General features: G+C 44.1%; 1 protein-coding gene across 1 annotated transcript in view; it reads left to right on the top strand.

The window, feature by feature from the left end:
- LOC136828768 (RNA transcription, translation and transport factor protein) overlaps positions 1-15,197 on the top strand; it is a 30,384-nt gene that overhangs the window by 14,162 nt on the left and 1,025 nt on the right. The window contains exons 3-4 of the mRNA XM_067086985.1: positions 7,084-7,200; positions 10,874-11,013. Coding sequence (XP_066943086.1) covers positions 7,084-7,200; positions 10,874-11,013 — 257 coding nt within the window. The remainder of the gene's footprint in view (positions 1-7,083; positions 7,201-10,873; positions 11,014-15,197) is intronic.

A 15,197-nucleotide genomic window follows, 5' to 3' on the forward strand; every position in this document is an offset into this window, starting at 1 on the left:
GATGCAGAACATGAAGAAGTCTGGGAGAGTTTTCCTCTGCCAACTGGCCTTTAGGAAGACTTGTAGGACTCCTGTATGTAACCTTCCTAAAGGCACGAACTTCTCGATGGACGAGAGTGCGCAGCAGACTCATCCACTCGTTGACTTTGCACGATGGGCGAGATATGAACTTTCTTACTTTCCCTGTGTCTTCTGCTGCTCCTTCGTGGATGGGGGACCTGACCGCCATCCTGAAGAAGATGACGAAGAAGAGATCTAGGAAGGTGCCATCGTCGTCTTCGTCTTCGTCGTCCTTGTCGTCTGCTACCTCTTCTTCCTCTTCTCCTTCTGAGGCTCGCCAGCCAAAGAAGTCTCTCTCTCTCTCTCTCTCTCTCTCTCTCTCTCTCTCTCTCTCTCTCTCTCTCTCTCTCTCTCTCTCTCTCTCTCTCTCTCTCTCTCTCTCTCTCTCTCTCTCTCTCTCTCTCTCTCTCTCTCTCTCTCTCTCTCTCTCTCTCTCTCTCTCTCTCTCTCTCTCTCTCTGGAAGGCAATGGGATCTCTCGTTGGCTCTTCCTCGTCCATGGGCCAGGGAACTGATTCGTTGACTCCCGGGTCAGTCGTATCGGGAGCCGAGGGCGTGCAAGCCACAGTTTGCACTCCCCCCTGATGTGCCGAAGAAGCCTGCTTCTAAGGCCAACGGTTCTGTGTCGGACACTCATTTGCGAGCCCATTCTGGTACTGGAGATACCTCTCTCCATACCGACTCAGGCACAGGACAGGAGAAAGAGTCTGGGCATGCAGGTGCTCCGACTCTTCCTGCTGGCATTTCTTCAAGTGCCAAGCCAGGTTCCCGGGAAGGTGTGCCAGTCCCTCATGTCCAGACACCTGTTGAAGCAGAGAAGAGGTCCCCTGCTCAGTCTTCCCGAGAGGTTTCAGTCTTGAAGAAGACTGGGGCACGTCTAGAGGACAACACAAATTCTTGCCAGCCATCCGCTCGCTCAACTCCCCCCAGTCCCAGCTGCGTTCAAGGGGCCAGTCTGGCTTGGGGGAGCCGAGTACATGGCTCAATTCACGTGAGCTGCTCTGCTCTCCTCGAGAGAACGCTTCGCCAAGACAAAAGCGTTCTCCTCGACAAGGGTTGCCGTCACCACTGCGGGTTGGTGACTGCGCCCGATCCTCCTTGCCTGTCCCCTCTACCTCGTGGACTCCTCCCATGAGACGTGAGTCGGACAGGAAGAGCTCCGGTGAGTCGTCTCCCCAGAGTTCTACCTCGGGGGTGTATGTGCCTGGCCTGGTCCTTGGGTGGGCCAGGTCCTATGCCTGTGTGGTGCAGGAAGGATCACAGGTTTGCCAAGGTTATCCCTCTTGCAAGGAGAGTAGATCGGGAGGACCGCACCTTGGAAGGACACTAGGGTCCTCTTCCCTAGGACGCGGACATCACCGAGGTACAAAGGACTTTTGCTGAGGTAATTGCACTGATTCGTCAGCACAGCGACCTCGGGGATGGGACCATGGCTACATCTGTGGATCGTCCTTCGCGCCTCGAATCCTTTTGGGGACCAAAGAAGGAACCCAAGTTTTCGGTGGGGCTGCCATGGTCCACGCTTGCCAAGGGGGTCCTTGATCAAGTGAATGGTCTTGTCTGGGCAGGACAATTCTCTGCGATTGAACCGCTCAGACAAGCTGCTTCCCCATTTTCTGCCTCATCAGAAGCGCTTCTATACGCCATCGGAGAGGTCATTGCCGCCTAAGCAGGTTGACCCAGACCTGGTTCGTCTAGGCCCAGGTCTCTCGTTGCAGAAACTTACTGCAGAGAGTCCTTCCCTCTCTCAGCAAGAGGCCGCAGCCCTGGAAGCTACCGCCATGGCAGCTTTCCAGGCAGTCTCCCGGTTGGATCTGTGGTCATTAACAGTATCCAAAGTGGCTGCTTGCTCAGGCTCTATCATACCTGGGGAAGACTGCTCTCGGGAGACTGTGCTAGTCTGGAGGTAGAGCCATCTCCTACCTCATCCACCAGACGGCAAACCTGTAGGCCAACCTGGTCCTGAAGCGGAAAGACACCGTTCTTTCTCACTTCGCCAAGTCCATGGGATCCGAGTCGGCAATGACCCTGCAGAACGGACCATTGCTGGGGTCTGCCTCTCTCTTCCTTAGAGAGTTGGTGGACGCTGCGGTGGACAAGTGTCGGGCCGATGACAGTGACCGCCTTGTTCACCAGGCAGTGGCCAAGACCTCCGGGTCTTTGCGTCCCACTACGGCCAGGCCCTCGGGTCAGGCTAGCTTTTCCTCGGCCCCTAAGAAGTCCCAGTCTTTGAAGGGATCCCATGGGAACCCAGCCTTCTTCTTCCTCTGGAAAGGGTGGGTCTTCCCACCCCTTTCAGCCCACTTTCCAATCCAGTAAAGGGGGCAAGGGAAAGAAGAAGGGGAAACGCTAGGGGCAGCGTTCCCCCCGACTGCTGCCGAAGGTGGAAGGGGGTGCCTGTCGTGCCATTGGGCAACATGGCAGTGATATGGAGCCAAGACCTGGATAATGGATATCCTTCGAGTCTTGGCCACCCCTCACCAACACTCCGGTCGGTCTCCACACCCACATCCAAGGATCACCGAAGGACTCTGCACTAGAGCAAGAAGTGCAAGCCATGCTGAACAAGGGTGCTGTGGAAGTCGTGTCAGATCAGTCTCCAGGCCTTTATAGCCGTGTCTTTCTCGTAGAGAAAGCCACAGGGGGTTGGAGACTGGTCATAGACCTCTCTTCCTTGAACCAATTCGTTTGCCAGACTCGGTTCACAATGGAGACGGCGCAATCCATGCTCACCTCCATGAGGGAGAACGACTTCATGTTTACGGTGGACTGGAAGGATACGTACTTCCAAATACCCATTCATCCGTCCTCCCGCAAATAGCTCCACTTTATCCTCGGGGAGACAGTCTTCCAATTCAGGCACTCTGCTTTGGCTCTCGACCGCTCCCCAGGTGTTCACAAGAGTCTTCTCTCTTGTGTCAGCTTGGGCCCATTCGCACGGGATATGTCTGCTGAGGTATCTCAAGGAATGGCTAGTCCTGGTGAGCTCCCGCTCGCAGTTGCTACAGGACAGGGATTGGCTCCTTGGGCTTTGCCGCGATCTGGGGATCGTGGTAAACCTCGAGAAGTCAGATCTCAACCCCAAGGAGAGGATAAAGTACCTGTGCATGCAGATAGACATGGTAGCAGCGGAAGTCTTTCCCTCAGACTCTCGTATCAGCAGGTTCAGGAAGGCAACACAACTGTTCCTGCCTCAACAGGAACAGCCAGCTCAGAAATGGCAAGTCGTCATCGGTCACCTGTCATCACTGGAGAAGCTGGTATCTCATGGACATCTTCACCTGTGGTCTCTACAATGGAGGCTAAAGGAGTATTGGTCCCAGTCCCGAGACCCCCAGTCCTTTCTCATCCTTCTTTCCGAGGTGGTGAGAGAGGACCTTCTGGATGGACGACAGGAACCTCTTGATAGGAGTATCCCTACATATTCCCCCTCCAGACATGCTGCTGTTCTCGGACGCATCGACCAAGGGATGGGGCATACATCTGGAGGAGTTGCTGACTTCGGGAGTGTGGCACCGAGATGACAAGCACCTTCACATCAACATCCTGGAACTCAAGGCAGCCTTCCTGGCTCTCCAAGAGTTCCGGGATCAAGTGATGGGACACTCCATGGTACTGAAGAGCGACAATACCACAGTAGTGGCATATGTCAACAAGCGGGGTGTGTCTAGTATCCCTCCCGCTCCACCAGTTGACAATGCAGGTGCACAAGTGGGCCCTGGCTCACTCGGTAGAGCTGTCAGCCAGGTACACTCAAGGCAAGAGGAATGTCGTGGCAGACAGGCTCAGGTGATCGGAACCGAATGGTCCCTTCGCTCGGAAGTCGCGGAAAGGCTGTTCAACCTGTGGGTGGGGCATTCAGGCGTGCCGGACCCATGGGCCTCTGCGGAGGACATGTTCCAGCACCCATGGGACAACCTCGACATCTACGCCTTTCCTCCGTTCTGTCTGAATTGCAGAGTGACCAACCAGTCGATGATCACTCCGAATCTCAGAATGATTCTGGTGGCACCCAAATGGCCACAGGCCGTTTAGTATCCCAACCTGCTGGCCCTCCTTTCCGAGGCACCAAGAGAGAGACCCCCCCCCCAGCCCAACCTGCTGTTCAACCCCACGTAGAGCAGTATCACCAGGTAGTGCAGTCCCTATGTCTTCACGGCTGAAGGTTATCCACCATCACCTGCAAGCGAGAGGCTTTTCGCGTTGTGCAGCAACGGAGATGGCTGGGTACCTCAGGCAATCCTCCGCAGCGGTATACCAGGGAAGGTGGTCCGTCTTCTGTGGTTGGTGTTGTGGACGGGGTATCTCCAGTTGGAGCTACTGTTCAGCAGGTCGCAGACTTCATCTTCCTTCGCTGAAAGAAGCTTCTCTCTGTTTCAGCTGTAAAAGGCTACCAGGCTGCACTTGGCCTAGTCTTGCAGCTGAAAGGAGTAGATATCTCCTCTTCTTTCAAGATTTCCCTACTGATGAGAAGCTTCGAAAGGTCTTGCCCACCCAGTGATCTCAGGCCCCCTGTGTGGGATGTGACTCTCGTTCTAAGGAGCCTGACTCATGCACTGTACAAGCCTCTACGAGAGTCGTCAGACAGGGATCTGACCCTCAAGATCGTCTCCTTGCTGGCCCTGGCATCGGCGAAGAGAGTCTGCAAACTTCACAGACTTTCCTTTGATGATAAACACTTGAGGAGATGGGGATCAGTTACGCTCGATTTCATCCCAGATTTCATGGCGAAGACTCAGAATCCTTCGGTCCTTGACTCTCGGTTCGAGTCTTTCACGATCCCCTCCCTAGAGGACTTTGTAGGTAGTGAACCAGATGAGATGCTAGTGTGTCCTGTTAGAGTGCTGCGGAACTATCTGAAGAGGACTCGCCATCTCCGGCCTGAGTGTCGACGACGCTTCATTAGTACTGGCTCAACCAAGAAAGAAGTGTCCAAGAACACAATCTCTTTCTGGCTCTGTGAGACGATAAGGAGAGTGTATTCTGCTGCTGGAGAAGACGGCACTGGTACACTTTGTCCGAGAGCTCACGAAGTCCGCAGCATTGGTCCGTCCCTTACATTCCAGAAGAACCTGTCGGTTCTATGGGTGTTGAAGGCAGGTATGTGATCCCAACAGACCATCTTCACTTCCTTCTACCTTCAGGACATTGCACACAAGTCCTTGGACACTTTTTCCTTGGGTCCTGTGGTGGCTGCTCAACAAGTTGTGTGGCTTACCCAGCTCCTCTACCAGGACAGGAGAGGTTGCGTCTAAGATGTACAGCTGTGATTTGGAGAATGAATGTGGAGTGACTGGCCTCTCTTCCTTCTCCTCGGCTCTCTTCCCATGGGCAGGGAGTGGATGTGCCGTTACATGCTGGATCTGGTGGTCGATGCAGGTAAGCACCAACTAGAGCTTCCGTTCTATTTCCGGTCAGGATTATAGAAGCAACCCCTCTCCTTCCCCTTTCAAGCGGGGGAAGGAGACCATGACAGTAAGACAAACCCAATGCTTGTGATTGCCTTAATGTCACCGACTCCAAGTTCTTCCTAGCCTACTTTCCATGAACCGACGCTTCCTCTTTCATGCAAAGGGGCCCAGAAGTCTGACGATCTCGCGTTTCTTACAACCCGATCATTTTGTCAGAGGCAGTTTTCCCTTCCTCGCTCTATCGACCAGGAAGGAACACAAGGTGTGGTGAACCCCAGTCAGTTCATAGAGACTCACTCAGATTCCTCCTGCCAACTAGTGAGTCTTCCTAATGTAAAGGACCGACAGTTTGTATAACGTGTCAGAACAAATCACAGTTTTTTAAAGTAAATTGTGTTTTCCTAACTATACAAACCTGAGGTCCTTTACATTACATTTAATCCCCACATCATGCCACCCCTCAATCTGAAACCTGGGCCGAAAGGCAAATTGGAATGGTTACATCCGGGCCGGCGGTACTCCTGCTTCCCAGACGGTAGTTAACTGCCTAACTACCTTGTTTGAAAGTTCAATGGCTGTTTCCAGCTCTGCTGAAAGTAATTCCTAATGTAAGGAACCTCAGGTTTGTATAGTTAGGAAAAATACAATTTACTTTAAAAAAATTTTCTTTTTTTTTCTTTTATGTGGATATACCTTCAGCAAAGGCATGTTAATAATACATTATAGTTTACTAGTGCATCCACATTTCCCTTCAACTGCCTTGCTGATTAAATGTCTTCCACTTGGCTTATTGTGGCTGTCTTTGAAGTATTTTTAAATATTTCCCTGTTTTACTGGTTGATGAATTTATTTTAGCTTTGTTTCAACTGTGGTTAGAAATGATGATGCCTAGTGATTATCCTGCTAGAATGATTAGTCTAGATACACAGGGCATGAACTAGTGTGTGCTAGGTTCACATCCCCTTTGTCTTTGACCCTCATTCTTACTGTTCTGTGTGTGGAGGTTAGGAGTGCACACTGTCTCTGAATTGCATGGACTGTCACTCATCACTTGCCTACTCTGGCCTAAACCCATGCTACTGTAATGGATTGTATGGTCTTAATTCTTGTAATCCTATCAGCCCTATTCTGGTTCCAACCTTTCCAGCTTTTACACAGAGACATAGGAGTTGTAGAGACGCTGTGACCTTACCTTGGCAGTCCAGGAGAACATTCCCTTCATGTGATCCTCCTCCGTAGGGGAGTAGTGCCATCAGCGCACTTCAGTGTGGTAGCTTCTTTACAGCATCCCTTTGGCCCCTAGCTGCAACCTCTTTCATTCATTTTACTGCACCTCTGTTCATACTCTCTTTCCACCCTCTCCTAACAGTTGATTCATCGTGCAGCTTCAAGGTTATTCTCATGTTACACCTTTCAAACCGTTTTACTTTCAATTTCCTATTTATCACCATTTAACTACTTTGTTACAAAGCTTCAACAACTGAACTAGCTTTCACGGAAGGGATATCCAGGAAAAAGCTTTATCCAGAAAAAAATATAAATTACCTTAAATTTGTGATATTTGATATTGGTTATGATGATCTGCTTATTTCAAATTTTCAAATTTCTTCCAGTTGAAAAATACAAGTCCGAAACATCAGAAAATGTTAAGAACAAACAACAAGCTGCACCAAAAATTGTCAACACCAACCCCCTTGATGCACTTGATTTCCAGAGTGCTGAATTTAGAGGTAAGTCACAATTGCTGTTGGAAGTCTACCTGTGACAGTGAGGAGTATTAAAGTCCGTAGGAAAACTGGATTGAATATTAGTAAGCTCAGTACCTAGAATCAGCCTAGGAAGTACAGTGCATAGAATCAGCTGTAATTATGACAGTCTATAATTTTCACTTTGCATTATTAAGTGTTCTTGTCTCAGAATACTAAAAATTAAGCATTATAGTAGACCCCCGGTATTCACGGGGGATGCATGCCACAACCCCCTGCGAATAGCTAAAATCCACGAATACTTGACACCCTTCTAAAATGCTTATAACTACCTATTTTGATAGTTCAAACACTAAAAACCCCTCTAAAAGCTCTTATACAGGCAGTCCCCAATTATCAGCAGGCTCAGTTATCAGGGATCCAATTTTACAGGGCTTGTCTAGCAACGAAAATCGGATTTTTTTGGCACCGACGATTGGGTATTGGCACCGATACATATCTAACAGAAGCGCTGATTTTTCTGCGCCAATAAGCGCCAAAAATCTGTGATTTTCAGTTATTGTCATGCCATCAGAACGGAACCCCCGCCAATAATTGGGGACTGCCTGTACCTGAGTATTTTAATAGTTTTATCACAAAAAAATGCATTTAGTCACAAAAAAGATATGAAAATACAGTAGTTAGTGAATATTTCTTTGAAAAATACCACGAACAGGTGAAGCCGCGAATCTGGAACCGCGAATAGGCAGGGGTCCACTATATTCATACAACAGTTCGATTAAATATATTGGGAAAAAGTAAATACCTATGGCCTATTCTATGCTATGTGTGTAGTTGCCTGTTAATCTTGTATTACATATATATATATTTTTCCTTCACTCATACTGTATGAGACATTTAATCATTTTACCATTTTTTTAATAAAACAGACTATGAAATGTGTTCCTCATTGGGCAGATGGGTTCCTTTCTCAGCTAGCACTCTGCTGACCCCACGTTCGATTCTCCGACCGCCCAATGAAGAATTAGAGGAATTTACTTCTGGTGATAGAAATTAATTTCTTGCTATAATGTGGTTCGGATTCCACAATAAGCTGTAGGTCCCGTTGCTAGGTAACCAGTTGGTTCTTAGCCACGTAAAATAAATGTAATCCTTCAGGCCAGCCCAAGGAGAGCTGTTAATCAGCTCAGTGGTCTGGTTAAACTAAGGTATACTTAACTTATGAAATCTGATGTGTATGTCATACGTATTAGCAATGTCTGTAGTGCCAAATACATAATATAAGCTTGCAGTCATCCAAGCCTAGCCCATATGGAATTATGCACCTACAAGCAGAGAGACAGAGTAATAACAATAATAATAATAATAATGAACCAAACAAAAACTTCTTTCAGTTTTCTTCTGAAGATGGAAAGAGAAACCCACAAGATTCTTGTGTATAACTTGTTTACTGGTAAATATTTACATATTACTTTGATCTCAGCACTTTCAGGTCCTAACTGTGACCCTTTTCAGAGATGAGGTAGTCAGGCTGGTTCAAGGCCCAGAAGATTGCTGGGCCTTGAACCAGCCTGACTACCTCATCTCTTGAAAAAGGGTCCAGTTAGGGACCTGAAAGTGCTCTGAGATCAAAGTAATATGTAAATATTTACCAGTGAACAAGTTATACACAAGAATCTTGTGGGTTTCTCTTTCCAATAATAATAATCGTTATTTCCAATGAATATTGGGTACTCTACAAATCAAAATCATAAATTTATATATATATTATATATATATATATCAGCCCTTCGTTGGCTGAGTCGGTTGAGCTTCAGACTGTCACTCAATGGGCCGGAGTTTAATTCCCCCGGCCGGCTGATGAAGAGTTAGAGGAATTTATTTCTGTTGATAGAAATTCATTTCTCGGTATAATGTGGTTCGGATTCCACAATAAGCTGTAGGTCCCGTTGCTAAGTAACTAATTGGTTCTTAGCCACGTAAAATAAGTCTAATCCTTCGGGCCAGCCCTAGGAGAGCTGTTAATCAGCTCAGTGGTCTGGTAAAACTAAGGTATACTTATGTATATATATGGAGTTACACACAATAAAATAATACAGTGGCAACATTCTCAAGCTGTACTACCTACAACAAGATCAGTAGATAAAGTTAAAGTTCAGTAAAATACTACTACAAAGATATTTAAAGAGACCTCCAAAAGCAATTTCTTTAGATTATTTTTAAAGGTGAACAGAGAACCAGTTTCTTTATTTTTATGTGGAACCTTATTATATAGACACATGGACCTCCTATATTTACTTGTGATCTAATATCAGTTTTGACTCTGCCTATGAATGGGTCTTCCCTGACGGGTAGTAACCTCACTAACAGAATTTACGGTTGGAAAACTATATAACCAGTTGGGAATTTTATTTCTCAAGATTTTAAATACCAAGATACATATGTCTAGAACTTATTTCTCTCTTATTTTTAGCCACTCTAGTTGTTTCAGAAATGGAGAAATGTGTTCATATTTTCTTACATTGCCAATAGCCACATGAGCTGCAAAGTTTTGAAGCTTTCACATTTTCTGTATTTGTGTATTATTGGTAACTCCCCAAACTTTCAAGCAGTAATAAATGAGGCTTATTGCTGATGACTGAACAACTGTTACATGTGTAGATGGATCAAATGATTCTTTTACCCTACTTAAAAATATGATAATACCCATTACTTTCTTGTAAACTTCATCTATGTGTGGTTCGAAGCTTACATATCTGTCAAAGTAAACACTCGGATATTTTACGGTCATCATTGGTTTAACGATATTTCCATTAATATGGAGGTTTGCCCCAATTTCTGATATATATTGCCTGGATCCTTTAAAAATAAACTTTCATTCTCATCAAGAAGCAAATCATTCTTTTGAAAATAACACTTGGCTCTGTTCAAAATTTCTTCCGCTCTGTGAATAAGGCCTGTCATATTTATATCACCTATTAAGATTTCAGTATCGTCAGCATACTGGATGATGACGGAGCCTGGTAACGATTTTATTAGATCGTTGACATATATTTAAAAAGTATAGGGCTGAGAATTGATCCCTGAGAAACTCCAAAATTTATATCTTTATGAGTTGAAATGTTGTTTAGTCTAACTGACTGGGATCTTTTATGTAGATAGTTCTCAAACCAGCAAGGATCAGTATTCATTATTGTGCATTTCTACAATAAAATAGTGTGATTTACACTGTTGAAAGTTTTTGAAAGATTAAGCAGTAAAAGTAAGGAAGCTTTCTTATTGTCCATATTTTTGTAGATTTCATCTGTTATTTTTATGAGGGAAGTTTCTGTGGATAATTTTGGCCTGAAACTGTGTTAGCTTTCTGAAATAAGTATATTGTTTTCTAAGAATTCAGTCAACTGACTATCAAAATCAAGAAAAGATAGCATAAAATAACACCAATCAGTGGAAAATATTTTTATTTTATAAATCTCTTTAAAGCTAACCCTTACTGGTGTGCTAGAATTAAAGGGCAACTAAACACTGATATAACTCAGTATTGCTGTCAATTGTCAGCTTTATAGAAAAAAAAAATCAGCCTTTTAACTACATTGTTAGCTTTTTTAGTTCTTGTTATGGCCATTAAATGACGACACAAATATACATCTATACAGTCATGTCCTGAAAAAGATTATTATTGAATTTTATTCCTCAGATGGCGTGAATAACCTTGCTAAGCAGTTGAATATAACTCCACACCCGGACCATCTCGTAACTCTAAAAGCTGTTAGTAAACTTATACGGACCAGGCTCTCTTCAGATGCTTTACAAAATCCTGGCGAATATGTTCATCAGGTAAGCTTTTTAATTGTTACTGTATATTTTAAGTAGTAGTGTAATGCCATTAAAATAATTGGCTTCCAATTTTCAGATAGGCTATAGACCTTAATACATTGGATTATTTTAAGTCAGCTTCAGAAGTTTCCTTTCTGGTTATTTGTATGGATTCTGCATGGTAAAATGGTGATGCATCCTACATCTATCGTATTTGGTTGTCCTCCACCAGGAACTCAGGAACACATGAGAACTGTTCTTTATTATGTAATTACTCATGACATTTCCAAGGCTGTTGCTGGAATTTGTTATAAGGTCATTACCCAGGTCACTGTTCATGGCTTCATTGATTTCTCTCAGAACTCAAGGCCCCCCAGTTAATAATCACGTACCTATTTCCTTTTCATTGATGATCTCTTTAAATCCTCTCCTGTTGTCCTGTTGTATCCATCATATGCTGTTGACTGTGCTTTTCCCCAATTTTTCATGCTCTCCAGTATGGTTTTCCTATGCTGACTTTCATCTCAAACTTTAGGATAGAGTTAGGTCATCAGTAAAGCTTATTTTGCCAACTTTTAATGTTGGTAAAATTAGTTATGTTTGTTGCATTTAATGTACGTACTACAAGGACAAACATCCTCACACTCTCCTTTACCTGACTTAGCTGTTTTTGCTCGCAAACTAGGTGGGCTGCTGCTAAAAACAGTGTTTCATTTTCTAGTATCAGGTTTAATACCTTCCAGTTTGCTGGGAGGTTTATTTTGGTTACAAGTAAAATGTGGAATAGTTTGCTTAGTGCAGTTGTGGAATCTTATGATCTCAAAATGTTGAAACAAGGAGCAAAATAATTCGTGCTCTCTGCTGAAGTGTCCTGAATTCAGGGGTGTCCATTTTTATTTTGTATTCCCATTGCATGCTAATTTCCCTTTGGAGCTCTCTTGGGTTTATAGTCTGTAGTGTCTTTATAAAGGTTTTCAGCAAGATTTATTGAGAAGAACCATCTCACTGCACCAAAAAAGGTGCAGTGAGGCTATTTCTGCAAAATTTAGTATCTATAAAGCACTTTCATACTGGGTATTCTCTTCAGATGCTGCAGATATTTCTGTTCCAAGCAGCTGCTCCAGCTACATGTCCCAATTTATTTTTTTTTTTTTATTGTATTCTAATGTTTGGAGAGATTCTTCCCATATAAGGCATTATATAAGCATGTGGAATCTCAAGATTGTTAGCTGATAGTCAGTATGCATATAGGAAGCAGTTAGGTACCTGCAATGCTCTTTTAGACTTGACATGCAGTTTGCAAGGGAACCTTGATAAGGGTTTTGAGTGAAGAGTAATTCAAGTAGATTTTAGTGCTGCTTTTGATTTAGTAAATCACAAGGCACTTACTTATAAACATCAGAATCTTGGAGTGGGTGGATATGTTTTAGGATTACTTCAAGATTTCCTTACAATAAGACAGGCAGCAGCGAGTTGCTGTGGATGGGATCTTCAGTGAACCAAGACCTGTTGTCTGGAGTGCCACATGTACTTGGTCCACCGTTATTTTTAGTTTATACAAGTGATATGGTTGTTGGCCTGGAAAGCAAGATGGTTCAGTATGCCGATGATACAACACTTGTGAAGTCTCCAGTTATGAGAAATGAAGCTGCCCTCAGCCTCAATCGGGACACGGAGCAGATCAGGGAATGGTGTAGTTGGTGGGGTATGAGGCTGAACTCCAGTAAAACAAAAACATTTGATTAGCAGACCTCGTACAGATTTCCACCCCATCCTCCCCTTCAGGTTGATGGAACTTTGCTGAGTGAGTCTGAAGCTTTAACTAATCTAGGTGTAGCTTTTGACTCGCATCTAATGAAAGTTTCAGCAAATGCCGCAGAAAGTTAGGTATTGGCCATTTGTACTTCCTTTACTGGAATGCTGTTTTCTGGTGTGGATGTCTGTTTGTGCTAGAGATTTATATCTTTTAGATAGAGTGGTTTGTGGTGGTAGGTTTGTTTCTTAACAGTAGCAGTTATGACTTGGACAATCGACGGATGGTCTTGTTTGTCAATTTTACATAAGTTGTATTTCAACAGAGGTCTTTCACATTCACAGTTGATCCCGATTCCCTTTATCTGCTGAGAGCAGCCAGATTCACTGAACAGCATTACCAGTATGTAGTAAATGTGCCTCGGTGTCAAACTTCTCAGTTCCAGAAGTCCTTTATTCTTCACACCATTGGACTGTGGATGGGACGTGCAGTTGGAACTTTAGAAGTTCAAGTGAAAATGCAATGCATTACTACCTTAATACTATTCTTCCTGCATTTTAATACATTTTTATCTATATATATTAATTTATTTTCCTCTTTTAATAAGTGGTATCGCCTCTTTCTGTATTTTCCTTTACTTCCTCTTGCTGCTTCCTAATGAACACCATATTCTTTGGAAGCTTGAATTTCAAGCCGTGGCCCCTATAGGCTTGTTCCATATGAATAGGTTTCATTTACTGAATAATAATAATAATTAATAATAACAATAACAACAATAATAATAACAACAACAGCAAACACATAGATGAGACAGGATACAAATTTTACCTGGGAATAATGAAAGGTGAGGATATAAAACACCGAGAGATGAAGGGCATGATCAGGAAAGAATATATGCAGAGACTTCAAGGCAATACTCAAGTCAGAACTCAATGCTGGAAACATGACGAAAGCCATCAACACGGGCAGTACTAGTAATCAGATACAGCGCAGGAGCAGTGGAGTGGATGAAGGCTGAACTCTGCAGCATAGACCAGAAAACTAGAAAACACATGGCAATACACAAACCACTACACCCAAGAGCAAATAAGAAACAGACTATACATAACACAAAAGAAAGGGGGGAGAGGGCTACTAAGCATAGAGGACTGCATCAACATCGACAGCAGAGTCTGGGGCAATATCTGAAAACCAGTGAAGACGAGTGGCTAAGGACTGCATGGGAAGAAGGACTAATAAAAGTAGACGAAGACGCAGAAATATACAGAGACAGGAGAATGAAAAACAGAACAGAGGAATGGCACAACAAACCAATGCACGGACAGTACGAGAAAGACAAAAGAACTGGCCAGCAATGAAACTTGGCAATGGCTACAGAGGGACAAAAGAACTGGCCAGCAATGAAACATGACAATGGCTACAGAGGGAAGAACTCAAGAAGGAAACAGAAGGAATGCTAACAGCGGCACAAGATCAGGCCCTAAGAACCAGATATTTCCAAAGAACAGTAGATGGAAATAACACTCGCCCATATGCAGGAAGTGCAATATGAAAGATGAGACCATAAACCACATAGCAAGCAAATGTCTGGCGCTTGCACAGAACCTGTACAGAAAGAGGCATGATTCAGTAGCAAAAGCCCTCCACTGGAGCCTGTGCAAGAAACACCAGCTATCTTGCAGTAATAAGTGGTACAAACGCCAACCTGAGGGAGTGATAGAAAACGATCAGGCAAAGATCCTTTGGGACTATGGTATCAGAACAGATAGGGTGATACGTGCCAAAGTATCATTCATTGATGTCGCAATACCATGGGACACCAGAGTAGATGAGAAAGAAAAGAGAAAAAATTGGTATCAAGACCTGAAAATTGAAATAAGAAGGATATGGAATATGCAAGTGGAAATTGTACCCATAATCATAGGAACACAAAGCACGACCCCAGGATCCCTAAAAAGGAATCTGGAAAAACTAGATGCCGAAGTAGCTCCAGCCAGGGACTAATGCAGAAAAGTGATGGACTCCTTATAAGGAGGTAGGATGCAACCCGGAACCCCCACACTATAAAAACACCCAGTCAAATATGATGACTGTGATAGACCCAAAAAAAAATAATAATAATAATAATAATACAGTCGTCTAGATATGACACTGTTAATCTTTAATATCTGGCAAGGCTACCTTAGATATGAAGTGTCAAAGTAGGCCTTGGTTTTCCTCCCTTAGGAGTTACTTTCCTATCCATAACCCCACCTACTGATTAACGGCAAAGATATCGGCAGCTCTGAGTCTGCTGGAAACAACTTTGACTCCCACATGGTCTTGGTAAACTCGAATTCCTTTAGCCCAAAACTTTCAAGCCATTACAGCAGGTAGTGACAAAACTTGGAGGTGATGAGACCTCATTATGTATAAATTCCAACACGCAACAACATTTAAGTGTTGTAGAATC

This window comes from Macrobrachium rosenbergii, chromosome 43 (genome assembly GCF_040412425.1).
Source record: "Macrobrachium rosenbergii isolate ZJJX-2024 chromosome 43, ASM4041242v1, whole genome shotgun sequence".
Classification (NCBI taxonomy): domain Eukaryota; kingdom Metazoa; phylum Arthropoda; class Malacostraca; order Decapoda; family Palaemonidae; genus Macrobrachium; species Macrobrachium rosenbergii.